At 41.5% G+C, this 23,184-nt stretch overlaps 2 protein-coding genes across 5 annotated transcripts in view; both read right to left on the bottom strand.

Moving 5' to 3' along the window:
* txk (TXK tyrosine kinase) overlaps positions 1 to 1,037 on the bottom strand; it is a 74,090-nt gene extending 73,053 nt beyond the window's left edge. Inside the window, exon 1 of the mRNA XM_067988126.1 lies at positions 733 to 1,037. Coding sequence (XP_067844227.1) covers positions 733 to 748 — 16 coding nt within the window. The 5' untranslated portion in view covers positions 749 to 1,037. The remainder of the gene's footprint in view (positions 1 to 732) is intronic.
* A 4,721-nt stretch (positions 1,038 to 5,758) lies between these two features.
* The window catches only part of tec (tec protein tyrosine kinase), a 164,351-nt gene continuing 146,925 nt past the window's right edge, over positions 5,759 to 23,184 (bottom strand). For 3 of the 4 annotated variants that reach the window (XM_067988091.1, XM_067988115.1, XM_067988097.1), the window contains 4 exons: positions 21,810 to 21,874; positions 16,342 to 16,460; positions 14,918 to 15,075; positions 5,759 to 9,699 (listed from right to left, as the gene is read on the bottom strand). In XM_067988091.1, coding sequence (XP_067844192.1) covers positions 9,628 to 9,699; positions 14,918 to 15,075; positions 16,342 to 16,460; positions 21,810 to 21,874 — 414 coding nt within the window. In that variant the 3' untranslated portion in view covers positions 5,759 to 9,627. The remainder of the gene's footprint in view (positions 9,700 to 14,917; positions 15,076 to 16,341; positions 16,461 to 21,809; positions 21,875 to 23,184) is intronic. The other variant, XM_067988106.1, reaches the window with a different exon arrangement.

Here is a 23,184-nt window from a genome sequence, read left to right as displayed (position 1 = left end):
AAATTCAAGCACTTGTTAGATGGCAATTATCAAATTTAGATACAAAAAAAGATTAAAATCTTGATATAAAATAATAAAAGTAAAAAACAGGCCTATTTCATTTAACAATATTAGAAAAATGTCATTTAAATTTTTTTTCCCAGTGTATTACAGTTATAATGGCCAAGGACAAATTTTAAATGTTTGAATGAACTACATTTATATTTTCAATTGTTTTAATATAATTATTTACGCTGGGTCAAAATCCTGGAACTCCCTATCTAACAGCACTGTGGGAGAACATTCACCACATGGACTGCAGCGATTCAAGGCGGCGGCTCACCACCTTCTCAAGGGCAATTAGGGATGGGCAATAAATGCTGGCCTTGCCAGCGATGCCCACATCCCATGAATGAATTTTAAAAATGTAATAATGCATGCATTTTAAGAATTTTCATGTGTTTTTATTGCTCAAATTACAAGTTTAGTGTGGAGTCAACATGAATCCTGGGGCCACTTTCCAAAGTGGGTAGACTGAAAATGTGCATTGCTAAACTATAATAAATTATATCCTATTATATTAAAAGCACTTCATCCATTGCAACCCAAAACTTACAGAAAAACTACCTGCAAAGCTTGTTCATTCTGACCAACTCAGAAAAAGTTGTTATTTACAATCATTCCGAACTTTTCCTCTTTATTCTGTAGACGTAAAACATCTTTGCTTAACATGAAGGAGGTCAGTTTACTTACAGGTAGAAAGAATCATCTTGTTTCTTTCAATGCAACTTAAAACATCCTTTTGAATGCTGACTGTTTACGTCTTTCAATTCTTGTCATCCTCAAAGTTCTGTTTGACTCGTTTGCAGCCTTTGAGGTTTCTAGCTGTTAACTGAGTAACTGGGTAAGAACACCCAGGATGTGACACAACCATAAGGGTCTGACTTCAAACAGGTCACATTTATTCTGCAATAAAGATTCAACTTCACATATGATTCTCCTCATAGAAGACATGAGCAATTTAAAATTAAACTCTACACTAAGTAAGTTCATCAGTAAGTTACTATTAAACAATACCTTTGTTTAATCACCTCTGTGAAGTACTTTAATTTGAGATAAAAATACTTTTAATATTCTGAAAAATATTTTTTTCCGTTCTTAATACCCCATTTCTAATGATGTTCAAGCTGTGCCTTTTGAACAGTTGAATATTTTGGTAATGACATTAAGAATTATGCTAAGGAGGTTCAAACCTTTCACCAGCTACTTACTCTGTGCCATTGTAACCTTAATTGTTGATGCCAGAGTTAAATTACTTTGAAACAATAATACCTGGACTATAATCTGATATACAATAGTTTATAGCCTGGGTTCCATAAAAGAACTCCCAATGTCAACAATTGTCACACCAATATATTGATCTATATGGGGTAGAACAGAATGCCTTGAATATATAAACAGCAACATCTGCTCTCTCAGGAATCTTTTGCCCATGTCCTGTGACAACATCATGAGGGAGAATTTCTATGGAGTTCTCCGCCCGCCATATTGGTAAAGGCTCCAGTATTGGTGTCCAAGGCCAACACCAAAAACAGGTGTTAGGCTCTTTGCATGTGCAAATAAGGGGCCAAACGCCTGTTTGAGGCCCCCTTCCTGATCGCAACCAGCGATTATTCAGGGTAACCATGTCAAAATGTGGCCACAGGAGGTTGCCACCAAAAAGGTAAGCTTTTGAAAAAAAATACCGGCCTCTGCTCGGCCCCCTCCCGATTGCGCCCTCTCCCTCCCAGGACCTACCTGTGGGCCACTATCATGGTGGCACCAGGCCCAACTTTATCCTCGTGGAACCGGCGAGTTACCTTTGGTCGTCCGATTAGCATTTGCAACTCGCCGGAAATATACTGATGAGGCCTGAGGCTCACCTAGCGCGCCGTCTATTTCAGGCCTGTAAATGGGCCGAAACAAATTTCCACCTCCCGTGTATCTTGATTTTCAAAAAACTTATGGCAAGGTGCTGCAGAAAAAGCTACCAAATAAGGTTAAGTCCAGTGGGATTAGTGGGCAGACTTTGGTTTGCATAAAGGACTGGTTGCATTCTCGTAGACAGAGAGCTGTTATTAATGGTAGTGGCGTTGTGTGGACACTGGTGGCGTCTCGGAGGGATCGGTGTTAGGGCTGTTACTCTTCATCTTTAAAAAATGATCTGGACGAAGGAGCAGGGAAACCTTCTGCAAGTTAGTGAATGATAAAGATAGGTGAATGTGTAAGGACCTTAGATGGGAAAGATAGATTGCAGGTGGATCTAGATGCGATGGTAGAACCGGGCTATATCTGACATAAAGATAAATGTAGCATTAAACACTTGGGTATGGGCAATGATAAGTAGATATACACCATGCAGGGTTAAGTGCTCAAGGCCGCTGAGCAAGAAAAGGACTTGGATGTTTTAGTGCACAAGTCATTGAAGGTTCATGACCAGTACAGTGAGGCCATTGCAAAAGCAAGTGATAGGATTTATTGCCAAGACAATTAAATACAACACAAAGATAACCCGTGGCTTCTTTTCTCCACTACCATCAATCTCCTTAAACCCTTCTCTGCTCCTCCAGCCTCACCTCCAACAGGTGCAAGGAACTCATCGACTTCTTTGTAACAGAGATTGAGACCATCCATTCTGCTCCCTTTGTCGCATCCCCACTTCCCTATGCTCACCAAGCCAAATCACCCCCAAGGTTCATCTCTGTCCTAGCCCTGAACCCTCATCTTTCTCTAGTTTCTCTCCTATGTTCACATATGCCCTCTCCGAGCTCATCTTGTCCATGAGGCCCACCTGCTGCTCTCGGCCCAACATCCACTAAACTGCTGGCTACCCAACTTCCCTTCATGGCCCCCATGCTAGCTGACATTGCAAGTGGTTTCACCTCCTCAGGTACTGTCCCTCTCTCTCAAAATTGCCAAGATCATCCCTCTGCTCAAAAAACCCATGTGACCTCTCTGTCTTATAAATGATCACCCCATCTCCAACCTCCCTTTTCCAAAGTCCTTGAACACGTCGCCTCCCAAATCTTTGCCCACCTTTCCCGCAACTCCATCTTTGAATCTCTCCAATCAGGTTTCGCCCCTGCCACAGCAGTGGAACGGCCCTAATCAAAGTTACAATTGACATCCTCTGTGACTAAGGGGCACTATCCCATCTCATCCTCTTCACCCTTTCTGCTGCCTTTGACATGGTTGATCATTCCATCCCTTTCCAAAGCCTCTCTATTGTCCAGCTCAGTGAGTCTGCCCTCGTTTGGTTCCACTCTTACCTATGCAATCATAGCCAGAACATCTGCAGCAATGGCTTCCCTTCCTGCTTCTGCATCATTACCTCTGGGGTCTCCCAAGGAGCTATCCTTCGCCCTTCCTCTTCATCACTACATGCTACCCCTTTGCAACATCATCCAAAGACATGGGATCAGGTTCCCCATGTACGCTGATGGCACCCAACTCTACCTCTCCACCACCTCTCTCAACCCTTCCACTGCCTCTATGTTGTGAGATTGCTTCTCCGACATCCAGTCCTGAACGAGCTGCAATTTGCTTCAGTTAAACATTGGGCAAACAAGAACGGTCATCTTTGGCCCAACTACTGATTCCATCCTCCCTCTCCGGCCAGACTGTTCGCAACCTCAGCATCCTATTTGCCCCTAAATTTAGCTTCTGACACCATATCCTTTCCAACACAAAGACTGCCTATTTCCCCCTCTGTAACATCACCCATTTCTGCCCCTAGCTCAGCCCATCTGCTGCCGAAACCCTCATCCATGACACTCATCTCCAGACTTGACTATTCCATGCCTTCCTTGCCAGCCTCCCATCCTCCATAAACATCAACTCATCCAAAACTCTGTTGCGCGTATCATTTCATGGCCTCGCCCCTCCTACCTCTGTAACCTTCTCCAGCCCTACAATCCTCAGAGAATTTGAGTGCCCCTAACTCTGTTTTTTTGTGCATCCCCCACTCCTTTTACCCCACCATTGGCACACAGGCCTTCAGCCATCAATTTCCTATGATCTGCAATTCCCTCTCTACCCTTCCCTTCTCCACCTCCCTCTCCTCCTTAAAACCCACCTATTTGAGCAAGTTTTAAGTCTCCCAATATCTTCTTTGACTTGGTATAGAATTTCATCTGATTATGTTTCCGTGAAGTGCCTTGGGATATAAATGCAAGTTGTTGTTGCTATTGTAGTAAATTTGCTCAGGTTCTTTTGCCTCTCCTTGGAGATTGCATTACTGGTAGGTAGTGGGAGGGGGCAGCAAGGGGAGTGGTGGTTTATAGTAAAGGACATGCTCATGGACCAGCTGGTCCATAGACAGGCTCATGGACCACCTGTTCCCTTTCATATGTTCATATATGCACTTTGAGCATAAAGGCTGAGAAATATAATTGATAGCAAAATGACATCACGTCTGCTGCATTAACACATAGTATCATGGTAGGTACAGCACAGGAGGAGGCCATTTGGCCCACCGTGCCTCTGCCAGCTCTTTGAAAGAGCTGTCCAATTAGTCCCATTTCCCAGCTCTTTTCCCATTGCCCTACAAATATTTTCCCTTCAAGTATTTATCCAATTCCCTTTTGAAAGTTACTATTGAATCTGCTTTCACCACCCTTTCAGGCAGTGCATTCCAGATCATTACAACTCACTGCATAAAGAATGTTTCCTCATGTTGCCTCTGGCTCTTTTGCCGATCACCATAAATTTGTGTCCTCTGGTTACCAACCCTTCTGCCACTGGAAACAATTTCTCCTTATTTACTCTATCAAATCTCCCCTTATCCTTCTCCATTCTAAGGAAAACAACCCCAGCTTCTCCAATTTCTCCACATAACTGAAGTCCCTCATCCCTGGTACGATTCTAGTAAATCTCTTCTGCATCCTCTTTAAGGCCTTCACATCCTTCCTAAAGTGTGGTGCACAGAATTGAACACAAAAATCCAGCTGAGGCCTAACCAGTGTTTTATAAAGGCATAACGTCCTTGCTTTCGTACTCTGCTTCTATCAATAAAGCCCAGGATACCATATGCTTTTTATAAACAGTCTTCTCAACTTATCCTACCACCTTCAAACATTTGTGAATGTGCACCCCCAGGTCTCTCTGTTCCTGCACCCCCTTTAAAATTGTACCATTTAGTTTATATTGCCTCTCCTCATTCTTTCTACCAAAATGTATCACTTCAGACTTCTGTGTGTTAAATTTCATCTACCATGTGCCTGCCCATTTCACCAGTCTATCTATGTTCTCCTGACATTATGAAACTTCACCTATTTCTAACAGGAGCTTCTCACATAAACATGACCGAAAAAGCACTTCTAGCGCAACTATTTCTGACCACATTTATGTTCCGATATGAACCAATTGTACCTGTTGATAAGGTATAATGGAGCTGAAATCAGCCCTAGAGTTTTATAGCCTATTCATGGATATAGAACAGTGATTTGCTCCAGAGTTATATAAATTACTTTACATATCAGTTATGGGATTTTATACACTAGAATTTACACTGTGCACCTTTTATCCAATGGGGAATAGTGGTGTCTAAATGTTTGTATGACTAATACTTCTTATGTATGCAAAAAAAATGAAAGAAAATTCCAATTAGAATCCTAATAATGTACAAGCTGTTGGAAGGAGCAACTAAGCTGCATTGTTTGCAGCAAGAAAATATTATTGCTGTGGTAGACTGCAATTTCAAAATCCTGTTGTTCATTAGCAAAGCACAAACAATTATACATTCTGCATTTAATTGTATTTATTTGGCTTATGTACAAGGGCAAAGGTGGAAAAATTATAAAATATCTTTAAGTTTCCACTTTTTTTGTTGTTAAATATTTGAGTGTCATTACCAGCATGAGCAGCAGACAAATACAAAGTATTGTACCTATTACCAAAGTTAATCACCTAATTAGGAAATCAAGAGTTGAGTATATTCATGACTGATCATTCCTGGGCCAGTCATTTTCTCAAACATACACATTTTCAATTACTGAACAAGTAGGAAATTAAACTGCATGAGATAACAATTAATCTTGATATATACCCATTTCCCAAATAAGTGTTACATCTCCAACAAAATTCTAAAATATTTTAATACAACATAAACAAAATTCTAAACTGGAAGTTCTAAAATAAAATCACTCTTACAGTAATGCCTTTCTAGTGTTGGAAAGATGCAGTCATTCTTGGCTTGTTAATCAATTTTAACAAATAATTGAGCATTTAATAAATATTATAATACAGCGTAGGATTACATATGTATTTTAAACTGTTTTGATATCCCCATCATTTAGTTATTTCCCCCACCTTTAGGTTCCCTATCCACTGCAGTGCCGACCCAACAGGAAGGGCAGTCAAGTGACATCCTCTGAGCTCTCTACTGAAACCTCTGGGAGAGTTTAAGAGAACATCTCAGACTACCATAAAAGCACATTTTCTATTACTAAAGTGGTTACATTTTCATCATTCAATGGCTAAATCAGAAAAGTTATTTGGCCGCTGCATATTCTGGCGCCTCAATGTAACTCTGCTACGCTAAGTGCGATGGACCGGGAATTCCAATCTGCCACTGACTATGGTAAAATGGCACAGGTACACCAGAAAATAATAAAAAATTAGTTAGCTGTGAGGTGGCCATAGCAAGTTGGCACACTAATGCATTGATGTACAATGAAGTAATTACACTCAGAATTTCTTTCAGGACAAGTTACAAAATTCAGCCAGAGCACATAAACAACAATTTCCTCATGGAAAGTTAGGAAGAGAAATAGTCTGTGATGTTCTCACAAACCCTCCCCAGAGGTTTCAGTGCACTCCTGATGTTGCCGATATATCAGAGGTCAGGGAAGGGTCACATCAATTAAATAAAATGGGTGGATACCCGTGCCAGTATGGGTGCATCTTGGGCATCCACTAGAGGGGGATTGAAAGATGCCGTGCCTGACCAGGACTGGGGGGGGGGAAGTGGGGGGCAGAAGCTAGCGTGACTGCCTGAGAAATACAAAATATCTAAAAATCAGCCCCCTTTATAAGAGGATTAATTTGCTTACAACTGCCTTGAATCTCTCTGGGTTTTTCAGGTCTGGGCATTCCTGTGGGCTGCACTTACACTTTTCCATTGACTGGTATCTTTCCAGTGTTCAGATCACTGGACACTGGAAAGTGGGAGCCATGGGAAATCCGGCCGGTGATGCCAACTTACCGGTCCTGCCTTTTAAACAGCAGGTTGTTCTATGGATAGTACTACCCGAGCCAGATTAAGAATTCTTGGGGCCCTGTGCACCAAGAATATTTGGGCCCCCTCCGCACCTACTCCGCTTCAACAAAGTACAAACATGTACTAAAATGCAAGGAATAGGCCCGTTGAATGTTTACGCACTGCATTAATAACGCAAATCATATCACAAAATTATAAACTACTTAACTTTTAATTTTATATTGCAACAAATCTGCCTACTCTGTCTCGCCCTCTTCTGACAGTATTTTTAAATGCTAGAATATTTTGATTCAGCGGTTGTATGCGGTTTTTCCTGCATATTGGTGTTTTATACCAGGGCACCCTGGCATATGGATGGAGCCCGAGCACATATGGGCCCCACAGGCCCATGTGTTAATCTGCCCACTGGAACTGCTGTGCTCTTGCCCTCGCTGGAAATTGAACTGAGGTATTCAGGTCAGAGACCCAGCGTTTCCAGGTCCACCCTAATTTTCCACCTCCATGAGTCCACTCCCGCCACCTTTGCAACAGGGTTCTGCCCAGGCTCCGAGGAAAATCAGGACTTCTAATTTTGAAACAGATAGTTCCAACAATTGAAGCTTTCCCCATTAATTAGTTTCCTTCATACAAACCTAGTCACAGGTGGTCTAGTTCTTCCACTGTTAATTATATATGTCTACTGCTATCTTCCCACTGCTTAAGAAAGATGTTGTGGACTTCTGATAGAAATCTGAGGCTTTAAATTTGGGAGAATGGCTTGAGATCATCTCGAATTTAACCAAAACACCTTTTTTTTGGCTGGGAAATATTTTCTGTATCATATAAAGAAAATTGGAAATCTGAAATGAAAAAGGACACATCATCATTTCAGATGTACACCTTTTGTCACAATGGGTCTGATGGAAACCGTAACCTATTTTATTTTCAGTTGCTGATGAATCTGATGTGTATTGCCAACATATTTTTATATTTATGCTGTTGTAAGATGTTGGACCATTAATAGTTTAATAAATGTATACAAATTAATTTGGATTGTGCTACCAAATTAGATCTACACCAGTCAACAATTCAAATTACATAGAATTTACAGCACAGAAACAGGCCATTCTGCCCAAACAATCTATGCCAGTGTTTATGCTCCACATGAGCCTCCTCCCACCCTACTTCACCTAATGCTATCTGCATATTCTTCTATTCCTTTCTCCATCGTGTACTTATCTAGCTACCACATGGAGTTGTTGAGGCGAGTAGCATGGATGCCTTTAAGGGGAAGCAAATTCCACATTCTAGCCATTCTCTGGATAAAGAGGTTTCTCCTGAATTCTTTATTGAATTTATTAGTGATGACCTTATATTTATGGCCCCTAGTTTTGGACTACCTTTTTTTTGCACTGCCTTAAAAGAGAGGCAGAAGCAGATTCAATAATAACTTTCAAAAGGGAATTGGATATATACTTGAAGAGGAAAAATTTGCAGGGCTGTGGGGCAAGAGCAGGGGGGAGTGGGACTAATTGGATAGCTCTTTCAAAGAGCCAGCATAGGCATGATAAACCGAATGGCTTCCTTCCGTGCTGTATGATTCTATGATATTCTATGACACCCCCATAAGTGGAAACATCTTCTCTACATCTACCCTATCAAACCCCTTCACAATTTTAAAGACGACCTCCATTAGTTCACCCCTCAGCCTTCTCTTTTCTAGAGAAAAGAACCCAGCCTGTTCAGTCTTGCCTGATAGTTATAAGCTCACAATTCTGGTATCATCCTTGTAAATCTTTTTTGCACCTTCTCCAGTGCCTCTATATCCTAATAGTTAATAGTTTAATAATGAAAGAGGATTATAAGCTATAGTGTTATGGAATGATCTTATCACATTACTGGAATATGGGGGAAAATCCAGCTCAGGCAGAGGTGATGAAGATTAATAGCTATTCAGAATTTGAACAGCAAAATATTTTTGGCAGTCTCATTGAATTTACAGTGGACAGGAGTCAATGGATTAAAAATTGCCCATAGATTTGGAATTTGCAGTGGAAAAAAAAATACTCATCAAACAATGGAGGCAATTTAGAATCAGTTTCAATGCAGACAATCAGTACTGTGTTGTGCACTCCAGACTGGCAAAATCATAAGAGATTATATCACAGAAAACAGACATCCGTCTCAACAAATAAGTACATTGACCGTATAGTATTGTAAACATCAATGAGCATCTGCATCAAAAGATAGTCTTTCTCATGTGCATAATTACCATGCTGTTATTCAAATACACAATAAGCTTTCACTTGATATTTCAAATCACCAAAAAAAACTTCTGTCATAATATAGAACAGGATTTGCAGCATTATGATTTAATTCCGGGCAGTCCATAGCCAACCACGAGAGTCACTTTAACAGTCAGATTCCATTATTTGATTAATCATTAGCAATAAATGCGAAAAACATGGTCGTCCCTCTGCTTTCTGAAAAGAGAAATAACGAAACAATAAGTTCAGCAGAAAATATTTTAAAATCTAATAGACTGCAATTCCATTTAGCGACCAGAAACTGTACTAAACAAAGTTAACATTTTCTCCTCTCTTCAGCACAGTTCCAGAAAACCAGTATTTTAATTGTGCTTTTTGCAAGATTGGATGTGTTACGACCAGTGTTGTTTTAGTACTATAAAAACATTTCAGCCTTAGTTTCAGTCTGGTCTCTGGAGCTCGACTCATGCATACCTGCAATAACTTAACCTGGTAATAGAGAATTTCCTTTCAAGTGGGAAATATTTAGTTGGATTTTACATTCACTCAAACAATCTAATCAGAGAACCAGATTTAAACTACAGCCCCAACTCCAACCTCCCTTTTCTTTCCAAAGTCCTTGAGACCTCGCAAATCCGTGCCCATCTCTCCCCTAACTCTATCTTTCAAACTCTCCAATCAAGTTTTTGTTCCTGCCACAGCACAGAACCAAACCAAAGTTACAAATATGATCCTCTGTGACTGTGACCATGGCTTGAGAAAGGATCTGGCCCAAGTAAGTTGGGTTTAAAGATTGGCAGGCAAAACTGTAAAGAGATGGTTCAGGTACAGCCTAGATACATTCCCACGAGGGGGAAAGGTAGGACAACCAAAGCCAGACCTCACTGGATGACAAAAGAGATAGACAGCAAGATGAAGCAGAAAAAGGGGGCATTTAGCAGATGTCAGGTTTTAATACAAGTGAGAACCAGGCTGAGTATAGAAAGTTCAGAGAGGAAGTAAAAAAGGAAATAAGTGGGGCAAAGAGAGAGTATGAGAATAGAAAGCAGCTAACATAAAAGGGAACCCAAAAGTCTTGCATAGGCATATAAATAGTGAACGGGTAGAAAGAGGAGGGGTGGGGCCGATTAGGGACAAAAAGGGGATATACGCATGGAGGCAGAAGGCATGGCAGGGGTACTGAGTACTTTGCATCTGTCTTTACCAAGGAAGAAGATACAGCCAAAGCCACAGTAAAAGGAGGTAGTTGAGATATTGTACAGGATAAAAATTGATAAAGAGCAGGTACTAGAAAGGCTGGCTGTACCTACAATAGATAAGTCAGCAGGTCCAGATGGGATGCATCCTAGGTTACTGAGGGAAGCAAGGGTGGAAATTGCTGAAGCACTGGTCACAATTTTCCAATCCTCCTTGAAACACAGGGGGGGTGTTGGAGGAATGGAGAATTGCAAATGTTACACCCTTGTTCGTAAACCCAGCAACTACAGGCCAGTTAGTTTAAACTCAGTGGTGGGGAAGTTTTTATAAACAATAATCCGGGACAAAATTAATAGTCACTCGGACAAGTGTGGATTAATAAGGGAAAGCCAGCACGGATTTGTTAGAGGCAAATCGTTTTTGACTAACTTCATTGAGTTTTTTGATGAGGTAACAGAGGGTTGATGAGGGCAATACGGTTGATGTTGTGTATATGGACTTCCAAAAGGCATTCGATAAAGTGCCCATAATTGGCTTGTCAATAAAATTGAAGCCCACAAAATAAAAAGGGCAGTGGCAGCATGGATATGAAATTTGCTAAGTAATAGGAAACAGAGGGTAGTGGTGAACGGCTGTTTTTCAGACTGGAGGAAAGTTTTTTTTTAAATTCGTTAATGGGAGGTGCGTGTCGCTGGCAAGGCCAGCATTTATTGTCCATCCCTAATTGCCATTGAGAAGGTGGTGGTGAGCCGCCTTCTTGAACCGCTGCAGTCCATGTGGTGAAGGTTCTCCCACAGTGCTGTTAGGAAGGGAGTTCCAGGATTTTAACCCAGCGACGATGAAGGAATGGCGATATATTTCCAAGTCGGGATGGTGTGTCACTTGGAGGGGAACATGCAGGTGGAGTTGTTCCCATGTGCCTGCGGCCCATATCCTTCTAGGTGGTAGAGGTCGCGGGTTTGGGAGATGCTGTCGAAGAAGCCCTGGCGAGTTGCTGCAGTGCCTCCTGTGGATGGTACACACTGCAGCCACAGTGCGCCGGTGGGGAAGGGAGTGAATGTTTAGGGTGGTGGATGGGGTGCAAATCAAGTGGGCTGCTTTGCCCTGGATGGTGTCGAGCTTCTTGAGTGCTGTTGGAGCTGCACTCATCCAGGCAAGTGGAGAGTATTTCATCACACTCCTGACTTGTGCCTTGTAGATGGTGGAAAGGCTTTGGGGAGTCAGGTGGTGAGTCAGGAGGTGAGTCAGGAGGTGAGTCAGGAGGTGAGTCAGGAGGTGAGTCACTCGCCGCAGAATACCCAGCTGCTGACCTGCTCTTGCAGCCACAATATTTATGTGGCTGGTCCAGTTAAGTTTCTGGTCAATGGTGACCCCCAGGATGTTGATGGTGGGAGATTCGGCGGTGGTAATGCCGTTGAATGTCATGGGGAGGTGGTTAGACTCTCTCTTGTTGGAGATGGTCATTGCCTGGCACTTATCTGACGCGAATGTTACTTGCCACTTATCAGCCCAAGCCTGGATGTTGTCCAGGCCTTGCTTCACGCAGGCACGGACTGCTTCATTATCTGAGGGGTCGCGAATGGAACTGAACAATATGCAATCGTCAGTGAACATCTCCATTTATGACCTTTTGATGGAGGAAAGGTCATTGATGAAGCAGCTGAAGATGGTTGGGCCTAGGACACTGCCCAGAGGAACTCCTGCAGCAATGTCCTGGGGCTGAGATGATTAGCCTCCAACAACCACTACCATCTTCCTTTGTGCTAGGTATGACTCCAGCCACTGGGGAGTTTTCCCCGATTCCCATTGACTTCAATTTTACTAGGGCTCCTTGGTGCCACACTCAGTTAAATGCTGCCTTGATGTCAAGGGCAGTCACTCTCACCTCACCTCTGGAATTCAGCTCTTTTGTCCATGTTTGGACCAAGACTGTAACGAGGTCTGGAGCCGAGTGGTCCTGGAGGAACCCAAACTGAGCATCGGTGAGCAGGTTATTGGTGAGTAAGTGCCGCTTGATAGCACTGTCGACGACACCTTCCATCACTTTGCTGATGATTGAGAGTAGACTGATGGGGTGGTAATTGGCCAGATTGTATTTGTACTGCTTTTTGTGGACAGGACATACCCGGGCAATTTTCCACATTGTCGGGTAGATGCCAGTTGTTGTAGCTGTACTGGAACAGTTTGGCTAGAGGCACAGCTAGTTCTGGAGCACAAGTCTTCAGCACTACAGCCGGGATGTTGTCGGGGCCCATAGCCTTTGCTGTATCCAGTGCACTCAGCCGTTTCTTGATATCACGTGGAGTGAATCAAATTGTCTGAAGACTGGCTTCTGTGATGGTGGGGATATCGGGAGGAGGCCGAGATGGATCATCTACTCGGCACTTCTGGCTGAAGATGGTTGCAAACGCTTCAGCCTTGTCTTTTGCACTCACGTGCTGGACTCCGCCATCATTGAGGATGGGGATGTTTACAGAGCCTCCTCCTCCCGTTAGTTGTTTAATTGTCCACCACCGTTCAAGACTGGATGTGGCAGGACTGCAGAGCTTTGATCTGATCTGATCTGTTGGTTGTGGAATCGCTTAGCTCTGTCCATAGCATGTTGCTTCCGCTGTTTAGTATGCATGTAGTCCTGTATTGTAGCTTCACCAGGTTGGCATCTCATTTTTAGGTACGATTGGTGCTGCTCCTGGCATGCTCTTCTACACTCCTCATTGAATCAGGGTTGATCCCCTGTATGCAGTGGTGCTCCCCGGGGGTCGGTACTGGGACCACTGCTTTTTTTGATGCATATTAATGACTTGGACCTGGGTGCACAGGGCACAATTTCAAAATTTGCAGAGGACACAAAACTTGGAAGTGTAATAAACACTGAGGGGGATAGTGATAGACTTCAACAGGACATAGACAGACTGATGCAATGGACGGACACATGGCAGATGAAATTTAACCCTGAGAAGTGTGAGGTGATACATTTTGGTAGGAAGAACGAGGAGAGGCAGTACAAGCCAAAGGGTACAACTCTGAACGGGGTGCAGGATCAGAGACACCTAGGGATATATGTACGCAGGTCGTTGAAGGTGGCAGGGCAGGTTGAGAAAGTGGTTAAGAGAAAAGCATACGGGATCCTGGGCTTTATAAATAGAGGCAGAGTACAAAAGCAAGGATGTTATGTTGAACCTTTATAAAACGCTGACTCGGCCACATTGGAGTATTGTGCCCAATTCTGGGCACTGCACTTTAGAAAAGATGTGAAGGCCTGAAAGAGGATACAGAAAAGATTTACTGGAATGGTTCCAGGGATGAGGCACCTCAGTTATGTGAACAGACTGGAAAAGTTGGGATTGTTCTCCTTAGAGCAGAGAAGGTTGAGAGGTGATTTGATCGAAGTGTTCAAAATCATGAAGGGTCTAGACAAAGTAAATAAAGAAAAACTGTTCCCATTGGCAGAAGGGTCGCGAACCAGAGGACACAGGTTTAAGGTGATTGGCAAAAGAACCAAAGGCGACATGAGGAAAAACTTTTTTATTCAGCGAGTGGTTAGGATCTGGAATGCACTGCCTGAAAGGGTGGTGGAAGCAAGGCTAATCTGGCTTTCAAAAAGGACTTAAATAGATACATGAAGGAGAAAAATTTGCAGGGCTATGGGGAAAGAGCGGGGGAATGGGACTAGCTGGATTGGTCTTGCAGAAAGCTGGCGCAGGCTCGATGGGCCGAATGGCCTCCTCTGTGCCGTAACCATTCTATGATTCCAGTCCTCTTCAACCTCTCTGCAATCTCTGATCTGGTCAAACACACCTGCACATTAATATCATGCATACCTGCAATAACAACCTGGTAACAGTGGACTTCCTTTTTAATTGGGAAATATTTAGTTAGATTTTACATTCATTCAAACAATCGAATCAGATAACCAGAATTAAACCATGGATATTAGTGAACAGTGGGGGAAGGGAAGCTAACTTTAATGCTGTGTCCAGAGAAGCCATTGCTGGAGATGCTCTGGCTGCGATTGGATATATACGAGTGGAATGAAGCGAGAGTAGTCCCATTCAACTGGGGAGTGGTATTGGAGGAGTGCCCATGAGTGATATTATCTGATATGGGAAACTATAAATCACAACAAGCACTAGTGGATAAACAATAACTCGGGTAATTAACTGATCTCAAAATGACTTGAATATAATTTTTTTTGCTGTATTAGCTAAACGTGATTAAAAATAGCCTCAACACCAACCTCATGCCAACAGTGATTCATGATCTCATAAACAGCCTTTGATGCTTGCTTTGGTCGATAGAGTCGACAGCCAGATGAAATGAAGTCAACTACCTCAGCATTTGTTTTGGTTTCAAAAGGCATCTTTCCCTCATTATAAACTTCCCATATCAAAACACCTGCAAATTGAAACAAATGGTTTGTTTTTAAAGTCACTAAATGCAAATTAGTCTCAGATCAAATTATGCAATTCATATGTAAAAAATAAGATCACCACTGCAGAAAGGGGGTACGACAAATTATTCTGGGAAATAACTAATGGACTTGGGGCCTCCTGGAAGTTGTCTGCTTGCCTTTGAGGGGTCAGAAAATCATTTTTGGCAGCAGGTTCCTGAATTGGCTAGATGTGTGTTTTTTGCTTCTCCCAAATGATGGGAAGAAGCAAAAAACACACATCTAGCCAATTCAGGGGAATGTCCAGCAAAAAATGGGATGAGTATATATGGACTTTTCTTGTCCTAACAACTTATACCAAAAAATTGTAAGGGTAATTTTCCAACTTTGCACTGCTGGTGGGGAGCCTCTTCTGCTGGTACAGAATATTGGAAATTTGATTATGTGCTGTACACAATTTACCAATAGATTAAATAAGTGGTTAGAAAATTATCTGTATGAGCTCATGGCAGATGAAGCCCCTCTGGAAACAGCATGAATTTGGAAAATTACCCTTAACTGTCAAAAATAAGTAGATTTTACAGTAGGTAGGTGAAATATTTGACTTTTTTGCCTGTAGGCTTTATTTCAGGTATACATTCAACATAACACCTCAATTGTAAAGCTCACATATTGGAATAAAAGACTTGCTACTGACGCCCAACATTGTGCACTGTTACTGATAATTTTCCTATTTGAAAATGCCAATTTTCCATCAGAGATATTTTGCCATTTTCACACCCCAAAAAAATACTGCAGTCAGAATGATAAGAGGGGAGATATCCAGCCCTGCAGTGATGTGTGGCCAGATAGGGATACTTCGTATTTTTATTTTTAAGATCTGGAATGCCATGCAAACACAAACCTGGAATATATGCTAAGGGAAATAATAAGCATCATTTATCTATGCTGATTAAATTCTAAGCACAAAAGGAAGAAATAAGGCACAGGCCATCATTCTGCTGACACCCCTTTCATCCTCTATCGACTCCATCTTTGAGGTAATTTATGATCTTGGGTAAACCCAGGCCAATGTCATGAAAAGTAAGGAGGCAAATGTATTTCCCACAAAGTCTTAATAACCAAGCTACTCCTGATTTTTTAGAACCATTATTGCATTAATGCTCATCTCAAAAATGTCTTGGGAGTTATTACAAATCCTCTAAATGAATCTGAATGAGAAATATTTTTCAAGGTATCTGCTTGCATATATAAATTGAATTATCTCTTACCAAATGACCACACGTCTGATTTACTGCTGAACTTAGAGTAATGTAGCACCTCAGGAGGTGACCATTTCACGGGAAACTTGGCACCTGAAGAACTGGTGTACTGATCATCTAAGACATACCTAAAGATGACGTAATTAAATAAAGTTATATTTGTTAACAAATCATAGAAATTTTAGCACAGGAGGCCATTTGACTCATCATGACCACACTGGTGCTAAGCTCCAAATCAAACCATATCCTTTAATTTATTTTCCAAGTGTTCATCTAATTGCCACTTAAATTTCATAATTGACATGGTATCAATAGCAACTTGTGTGAATGCATTACATATTGTAATGACGCATGAAAAAATACTTCTAATCTCCCCTTTTATGCTTTTTGTTCTAACCCTAAGTTTATGCTTCCTTGTTACTGAATCATTGACTGGTGGAAAAAACTTTTCACTATTTACACTCTCAAACTCTGTCTCAACTTAGTTAAGTTGGTCACCCTCTTACCTCTGAAGGTTCTGGTTTGAAGCTGCACTCCAGAATTTGAGCACATAATCTATTATCTAGGTTGACACTCTAGTGCAATACTGAAGGGGTGCTGCTCTTTGCATAACAGGTTAAACCAAGTCTGCCTGTTCAAATGGTTGAGGTGGTTGTTAAAAATTCCATAGTATTATTCGAAGAGCGTTGAGTTTTCCCAATATTTTAGCCAATATTAATTCCTCAACTAACACCAGTAAATGAGCCACCTAGACTCTAGAGAGACCCATGTTGACATGTCTATTCATAATCATGTCACCGCCTGCAATTTGATATCTGTACAATGCAGGTCTGCTGCACTCCAGGGCATTGTTAATGATTGAGTAGCCAATCTGGCTCAGCTAATGGAAGCTTGAGGGTTAGATATGTCACTGGCAGTTGGGATTCTTCTCATTCAACAGGTAGGATGATCCTAGCTAGATAAGTAGCGGGGAACATACTCGTGCTCTGATCGGTTATAAGAACATATAAAATAGGAGGAGTAGGCCATACGGCCCCTCAAGCCTGCTCCGCCATTCAATAAGATCATGGCTGATCTTCGATCTCAACTCCACTTTCTCGCCCAATCCCCATATCCCTTGATTCCCTTAGAGTTCAAAAATCTATCAATCTCAGTCTTGAATATACTCAACGACTCAGCATCCACACGCCTCTGGGGTAGAGAATTCCAAACATTCATGACCCTCTGAGTGAAGAAATTCCTCATCTCAGTCCTAAATGTCCGACCCCTTATCCTGAGACTACATCTCCTGCTTCTAGTCTCTCAAGCCAGAGGAAACATCCCCTCAGCATCTACTATGTTTCAATGAGATCACCTCTCATTCTTCTAAACTCCAGGCAGTATTGGCCCATTATGCTCAATCTTTCCTCATGGGACAACCCTCTCATCCCAGGAATCAATCTAGTGAACCTTCGTTGCACTGCCTCTAAGGCACGTATATCCTTCCTTAGGTAAGGAGAGCAAAACTGTACACAGTACTCCAGGTGTGGTCTCACCAAAGCCCTGTACAATTGCAGCAAGACTTCCTTACTCTTGTACTCCAATCCGCTTGCAATAAAGGCCAACGTGTCATCTGCTTTCCTAATTGCTTGCTGTACCTGCATGTTAACTTTCTGTGTTTCATGTACAAGGACACCCAAATCCCTCTGAAGACCAACATTTAATAGTTTCTCACCATTTAAAAAATATTCTGTTTTTCTATTCTTCCACCTTCTTGCCCACTCACTTAACCTGTCAATATCCCTTTGCAGACACTTTGCATCCTCCTCACAGCTTACTTTCCCATCTAGCTTTGTATCGTCAGCAAACTTGGATACAATACACTTGGTCCCTTCATCTAAGTCATTAATATAGATTATAAATAACTGAGGCCCAAGCACTGATCCTTGTGGCATTCCACTAGTTACAACCTGCCAACCTGAAAATGACCCGTTTATTCCTACTCTCTGTTTTCTGTCCATTAACCAATCCTCAATCCATGCTATTACCCCCAATCCCATGAGCCCTAATCTTGTGTAACAACCTCCATGTGGCACCTTATCGAATGCCTTTTGAAAATCCAAACTATATCTACCGGTTCCCTCTCATCCACCCTGCTAGTTACACCCTCAAAAAACTACAATAGATTTGTCAAACATGATTTCCCTTTCATAAAACCATATTGACTCTGCCTAAACATATTATGATTTTCTAAGTGCCCTGTTACTACGTCCTTAATAATAGATTCTAGCATTTTCCCTACTACTGATGTCAGGCTAACTGGCCTATTTCTGCCTCCTTTCGTTACATTTGCTGCCTTCCAATCCACGGGGACCGTGTGTAGTTGTAATCAGTTAAACTCTAGCCGTACCTGTGCAGACAAAGCCTCTAAGCTTTGGCTAATCTCTCTGTACTTAAATAAGCAGGATGTATCCCTTTGGGGAGAGACTGCACTCTATTTTGGGCAAACAGAAATTTTACAGGTCTAGATTTCTCAGTAGCTTTATTTGGAGACTTTTAAACAATACGATGGGCTTCTTCATGTGTTAAACACCCAGCTGACCAAAACAGATTAATCGATCATTCATCACATTTTTGTTTGTGGGATCTTGCTGTGCACAAAATGATTATGCATTTACCTACATAACAGTCAGTGAACTTCAAAGTAATTCATTGTGGGAATGATAATAGGAATAAAGACCACCAGATACGCTGGAGCATGTCATGCACCTAGTCTCTGGAAAACTGAGACGGAGCTCTAAGCCCTATAATGTGCCTGAAATGCTCAGCATGTCGTACTGAGGGCAGCAAATGCAAAAGGGGCAGACAGCAAATGCACAAGGTGTGCACTTGACTCATTAGGTTCCCAACTTCCATTTCATTAAGCGCCCACCCCATGATGCAGCCGGTGTGCCTGAGTCGTACCCCAGCCATTGAGTGCCTATTGGGAATAGGCACCTAAGGGGTTTCCTTTAAATATACAAAAAATCCAGGCAGTTCTGTACTTTGTCCCCTTGTATCAATGCCCTCACCATGCTCAATCTGCACTGCCTCGAGTCTGGTCTTCTCTGTGCCCAGACCAAGAACGTGTCCAAAGCACTAAGGGCAACTAGCAGTGCGTCATTGGCTGCTACTGCCCTGTAATTGATCTTCACCATGGATGGGTGGTGAGAGGCCAAAGGCCCCCTCACTCTCAATCTGTTTCCTTCCTTTGCTCTTCCCTCCTACCCTCTATTCCTATTAGTTTCCCTGAAAAAGTCTGTTTGCTTTCAAAATTCAACTAATTTCTTTTTTTAAAAGTCAAATCAGAATGAGGAAAGACATGGGGGGAGAAATTCAACTCATGCACCTGAAAAATGAGCCGCCAGTAGTTGAAAATTGGGAGAGGGTGGTGGTTATCTCAGTCATCTCATTGGCGCCCAAGGAACACCGAATGCCATATTCAGGCGGGCTTATAAATGGGCAAACAGCCCACCCACCTAAAATAGGCTTAAGTCTGCTTTACTATGTAAACCGAGCAAGCTCTGCCTAGTTGTACCAGGTCTTGAGCGCCTAACTAGTGGTTCTTAAACAGATCACTGGATGCAGCTCAAAAAACAGCTACAAAACTTTTTCAAAGTTATATTTAAAAATACTCTGAGCTGCTGCTGGCCTGGGCTCGCCTCACTTTGGCTTTGCCTCTCCCCCCTACCAGGACCTGCCTGCGTGCCAACTCGGTGGTGAAATTCATTAGGCTGACAAGTGAGCTGCATCCAGATGCCCATTTGGCGCCCGCAGCTTCCATTTAAATGAGGCCTAATACAGAATTTGGCTCAGGCCGACATGGATCAGCACGCGGAGCAATCGCCCTGCAGACTTCCTGCTTGTTTTGGCCGCAATTCGAATTTCTCCCCCATTCTTTCTGCTGATCTATCTGTGGCTCTCTCTTTGTCTATCTATCCATATCTGACTGTCTCACTATCAATGTCTGACTGTCTCTCTCTGTGTCACACATATTAGCAATGCGCGGCCTGATTGTACAATTACAAAGCGGTGAGTTTACATAGGTAGTTTCCATTATAAATGTGGACGTATGAATTTATAATGAAGATGACACAATAGTGTACCAGAAATAGTGGCAACAGGAAGTAAGGTTTTGTACACAGGAAGTGCAAGCAGGCTTAAGATTTTTAATAAGGTAAGAAATAGTGCATGTAATGAGTCAGCTTTAATTTTGTTCTTTGCACGGATCGTTTATGAATATCAACAGTGAAGAGTGTTTTTTTCCAAAGAAGATTTAAATAGTAATCTATCTAATTCAATTTGCTATTTAAATCTAAAAGATTTATGGTGATTCTTTTCTCCAATGGACAGTATACAAAAATTAATATACTGAAAACTTAAGATCACCCTTCTGGCTCTGTGAAGTCCACAGAAAACAGGCCATGCAGTTCAGTAGCAACAGCTATTCACCATTACGGATAGTTGGGAGGAACAAGGCAATAATTCACTTAAGGAATTCAAATAAAATAGGCCATGAGAAGAAACGATGATCTCTTGTGCATTCTGCAAAGTCAGAAGATTAGGTCTATTAATTGTCTCCATTGTGTTTGTGCTACTGTTTTCTCTCTGCCTCTTTCATCTAATTCCAGTGTCTGAGAAGGAGCTTGGCAGGGAATTAGGGTGCCTTAGGAGCATGTTGGGGAGAGAAGAGACCTAAACAACATGGTTGGCATAGAGAAATGGGGCAACAAGCAGGCAGCAGTGGGGCAGAACTGCTGGGAGTGAGGCATAAGCAGAAGTGGGGCCTAAGTCCAGCACAGAGGAGTGAAGCTGAGCTGGAAGTGAGAGGTATTTTTCTGGGAGTGGGAAATTTTGCAAGCTGCACATGCTCAGATATGGTTGGAAGCTCTGTCTAAGTGTTCTGAATTAAAAATACCCAGTTAAGCCCAGGGTTTTAAGACAAGTTGAGGCTTTGAACTAAAAACTTAAGACACAAAAAAAATTCAATGAGTAAATTTAATCATATTACTGTGAAATATGTAATTTCTGATTTTTAAAATTTTGTTTAAAGCCTTATTTTAAACATTACAAATTTCAGTTACTGAGAAAAATGGTACATGAATGTTTTTGAGAAATGACTGTGATTTAATATAATGTGTAATGATGAAATATTGACATGTTGATAGAGTTTTCTGATTATAAAAGTTTACATAGGATTTTTCTATTGTGACATGTTGATATACAGATTTTTCATTATAAAAGCAAGACACAGAAAGTAAGGTTAATAGTCAATGGAAGTGCATGTCATATGTAAGACCTTTAATTATATGTGTATGGGTACATTTTATTTTACAAACTTTCAAGACTAAGCAACTGGAGGACTTTATCACAGGAACTATTCTTTTAATGGATTGTTTCATTTGACTTCCTCTAGCCAATAACTTAGGAACAGGCTTGTTACTGATGCTTGATCTTACCTGGTCATTCCAAAATCAGACACTTTCACCACGTGTGATTCACTCACTAAACAGTTTCTGGCAGCCTGAAAAGAAAACAAATAAATATTTCTTAAAATATATGCCAGAGTTCTTCGCATCTGCACTCACCAGCCCATAGTTTTCAACTATTGAAATGAACGGGTGGGAAATCATGGGCTGGTGAGTGGAGTAAACCCCGCCCAATATGTCATTAAACTTAATCTACAATCACTGCCAACTTGCTTTACTTACCATTCCATATAATTAGCATAATAGCCACTTTTACACATCATTAACTTTTTTAGTAATATCTTGCAAAATTTAACAAATGTGTTATATACATTGGGGTTAAATTTCTGTGGGGTTCTTTCGACTGTCTGCCATAATTTCAGCAGAAGATCTACAGAAACCCCGGAGAAATAGACGAACTAACCCATACGTCATTATTTCTTATCACTTTCATATGAAGTCAGAATTATGTGCAATCATTTACCAATACAGCAATTTAAGCATAAAGAGGCATAAAAATATCGAGCAAAAGTTGATCCTATATAATGTTAAATTGCAACTGCATGCATTTACTTTCAACTTTTTCCATTAAAAAAATTCTGTGTCTACATTGATAATGGTCACTGCCTATGCAAACTTATCACTTATCATTTTGTAATTATACCTCCCACCACCTGAAGACTACACTCGGTCTTATCCCACCCCCAAGTACAATGCCATGGGAGATTTTTATATATATATATATACACACATACATGTTAATTTAAACAATGGAACCTTTATTACCAGAAATCCTAGTATCGTCATTCTCGATGAAGTCAGAGTTTTGTTGTAAATTAGCCACACAAAATTCAATATATAGCATTTTTAAATTGATTTTACATGCACTCTGGGTTTTTGGTCCTGCAGTACGAGTAGCTATTATGTGGATATTGAGTGACTGGCAAAATTTACCAACCATGCAATTCTGGTATTTAACTTCAAGTCAAGGCAGCAGTGGCAGAATCCAAGAAATCAAGAGGAGTGTGGCTACCAGCAGTTTTTTTTCCCCCAAAGTCGTCAATTTCAAAATAGAAAAGATTTCTCCTTGCTGAAATATATTTGATTTGTACTCTTGAATCAGATCTATCGTTTATTTGCCAACTTTCCTACAATTTTTTTTAAATTCATACATGGGATGTGGGCGACGCTGGCAGGGCCAGCATTTATTGCCCATTCCTAATTGCCCTTCAGAAGGTGGTGATGAGCTGCTTCTTGAACCGCTGCAGTCCGTGTGGTGAAGGTTCTCCCACAGTGCTGTTAGGTAGGGAGTTCCAAGATTTTGAACCAGCGACGATGAAGGAACGGTGATATATTCCAAGTCGGG

This window comes from Heptranchias perlo, chromosome 1 (genome assembly GCF_035084215.1).
Source record: "Heptranchias perlo isolate sHepPer1 chromosome 1, sHepPer1.hap1, whole genome shotgun sequence".
NCBI classification, from domain to species: Eukaryota; Metazoa; Chordata; class Chondrichthyes; order Hexanchiformes; family Hexanchidae; genus Heptranchias; species Heptranchias perlo.
This window is presented reverse-complemented; position numbering and strand designations above follow the sequence as displayed.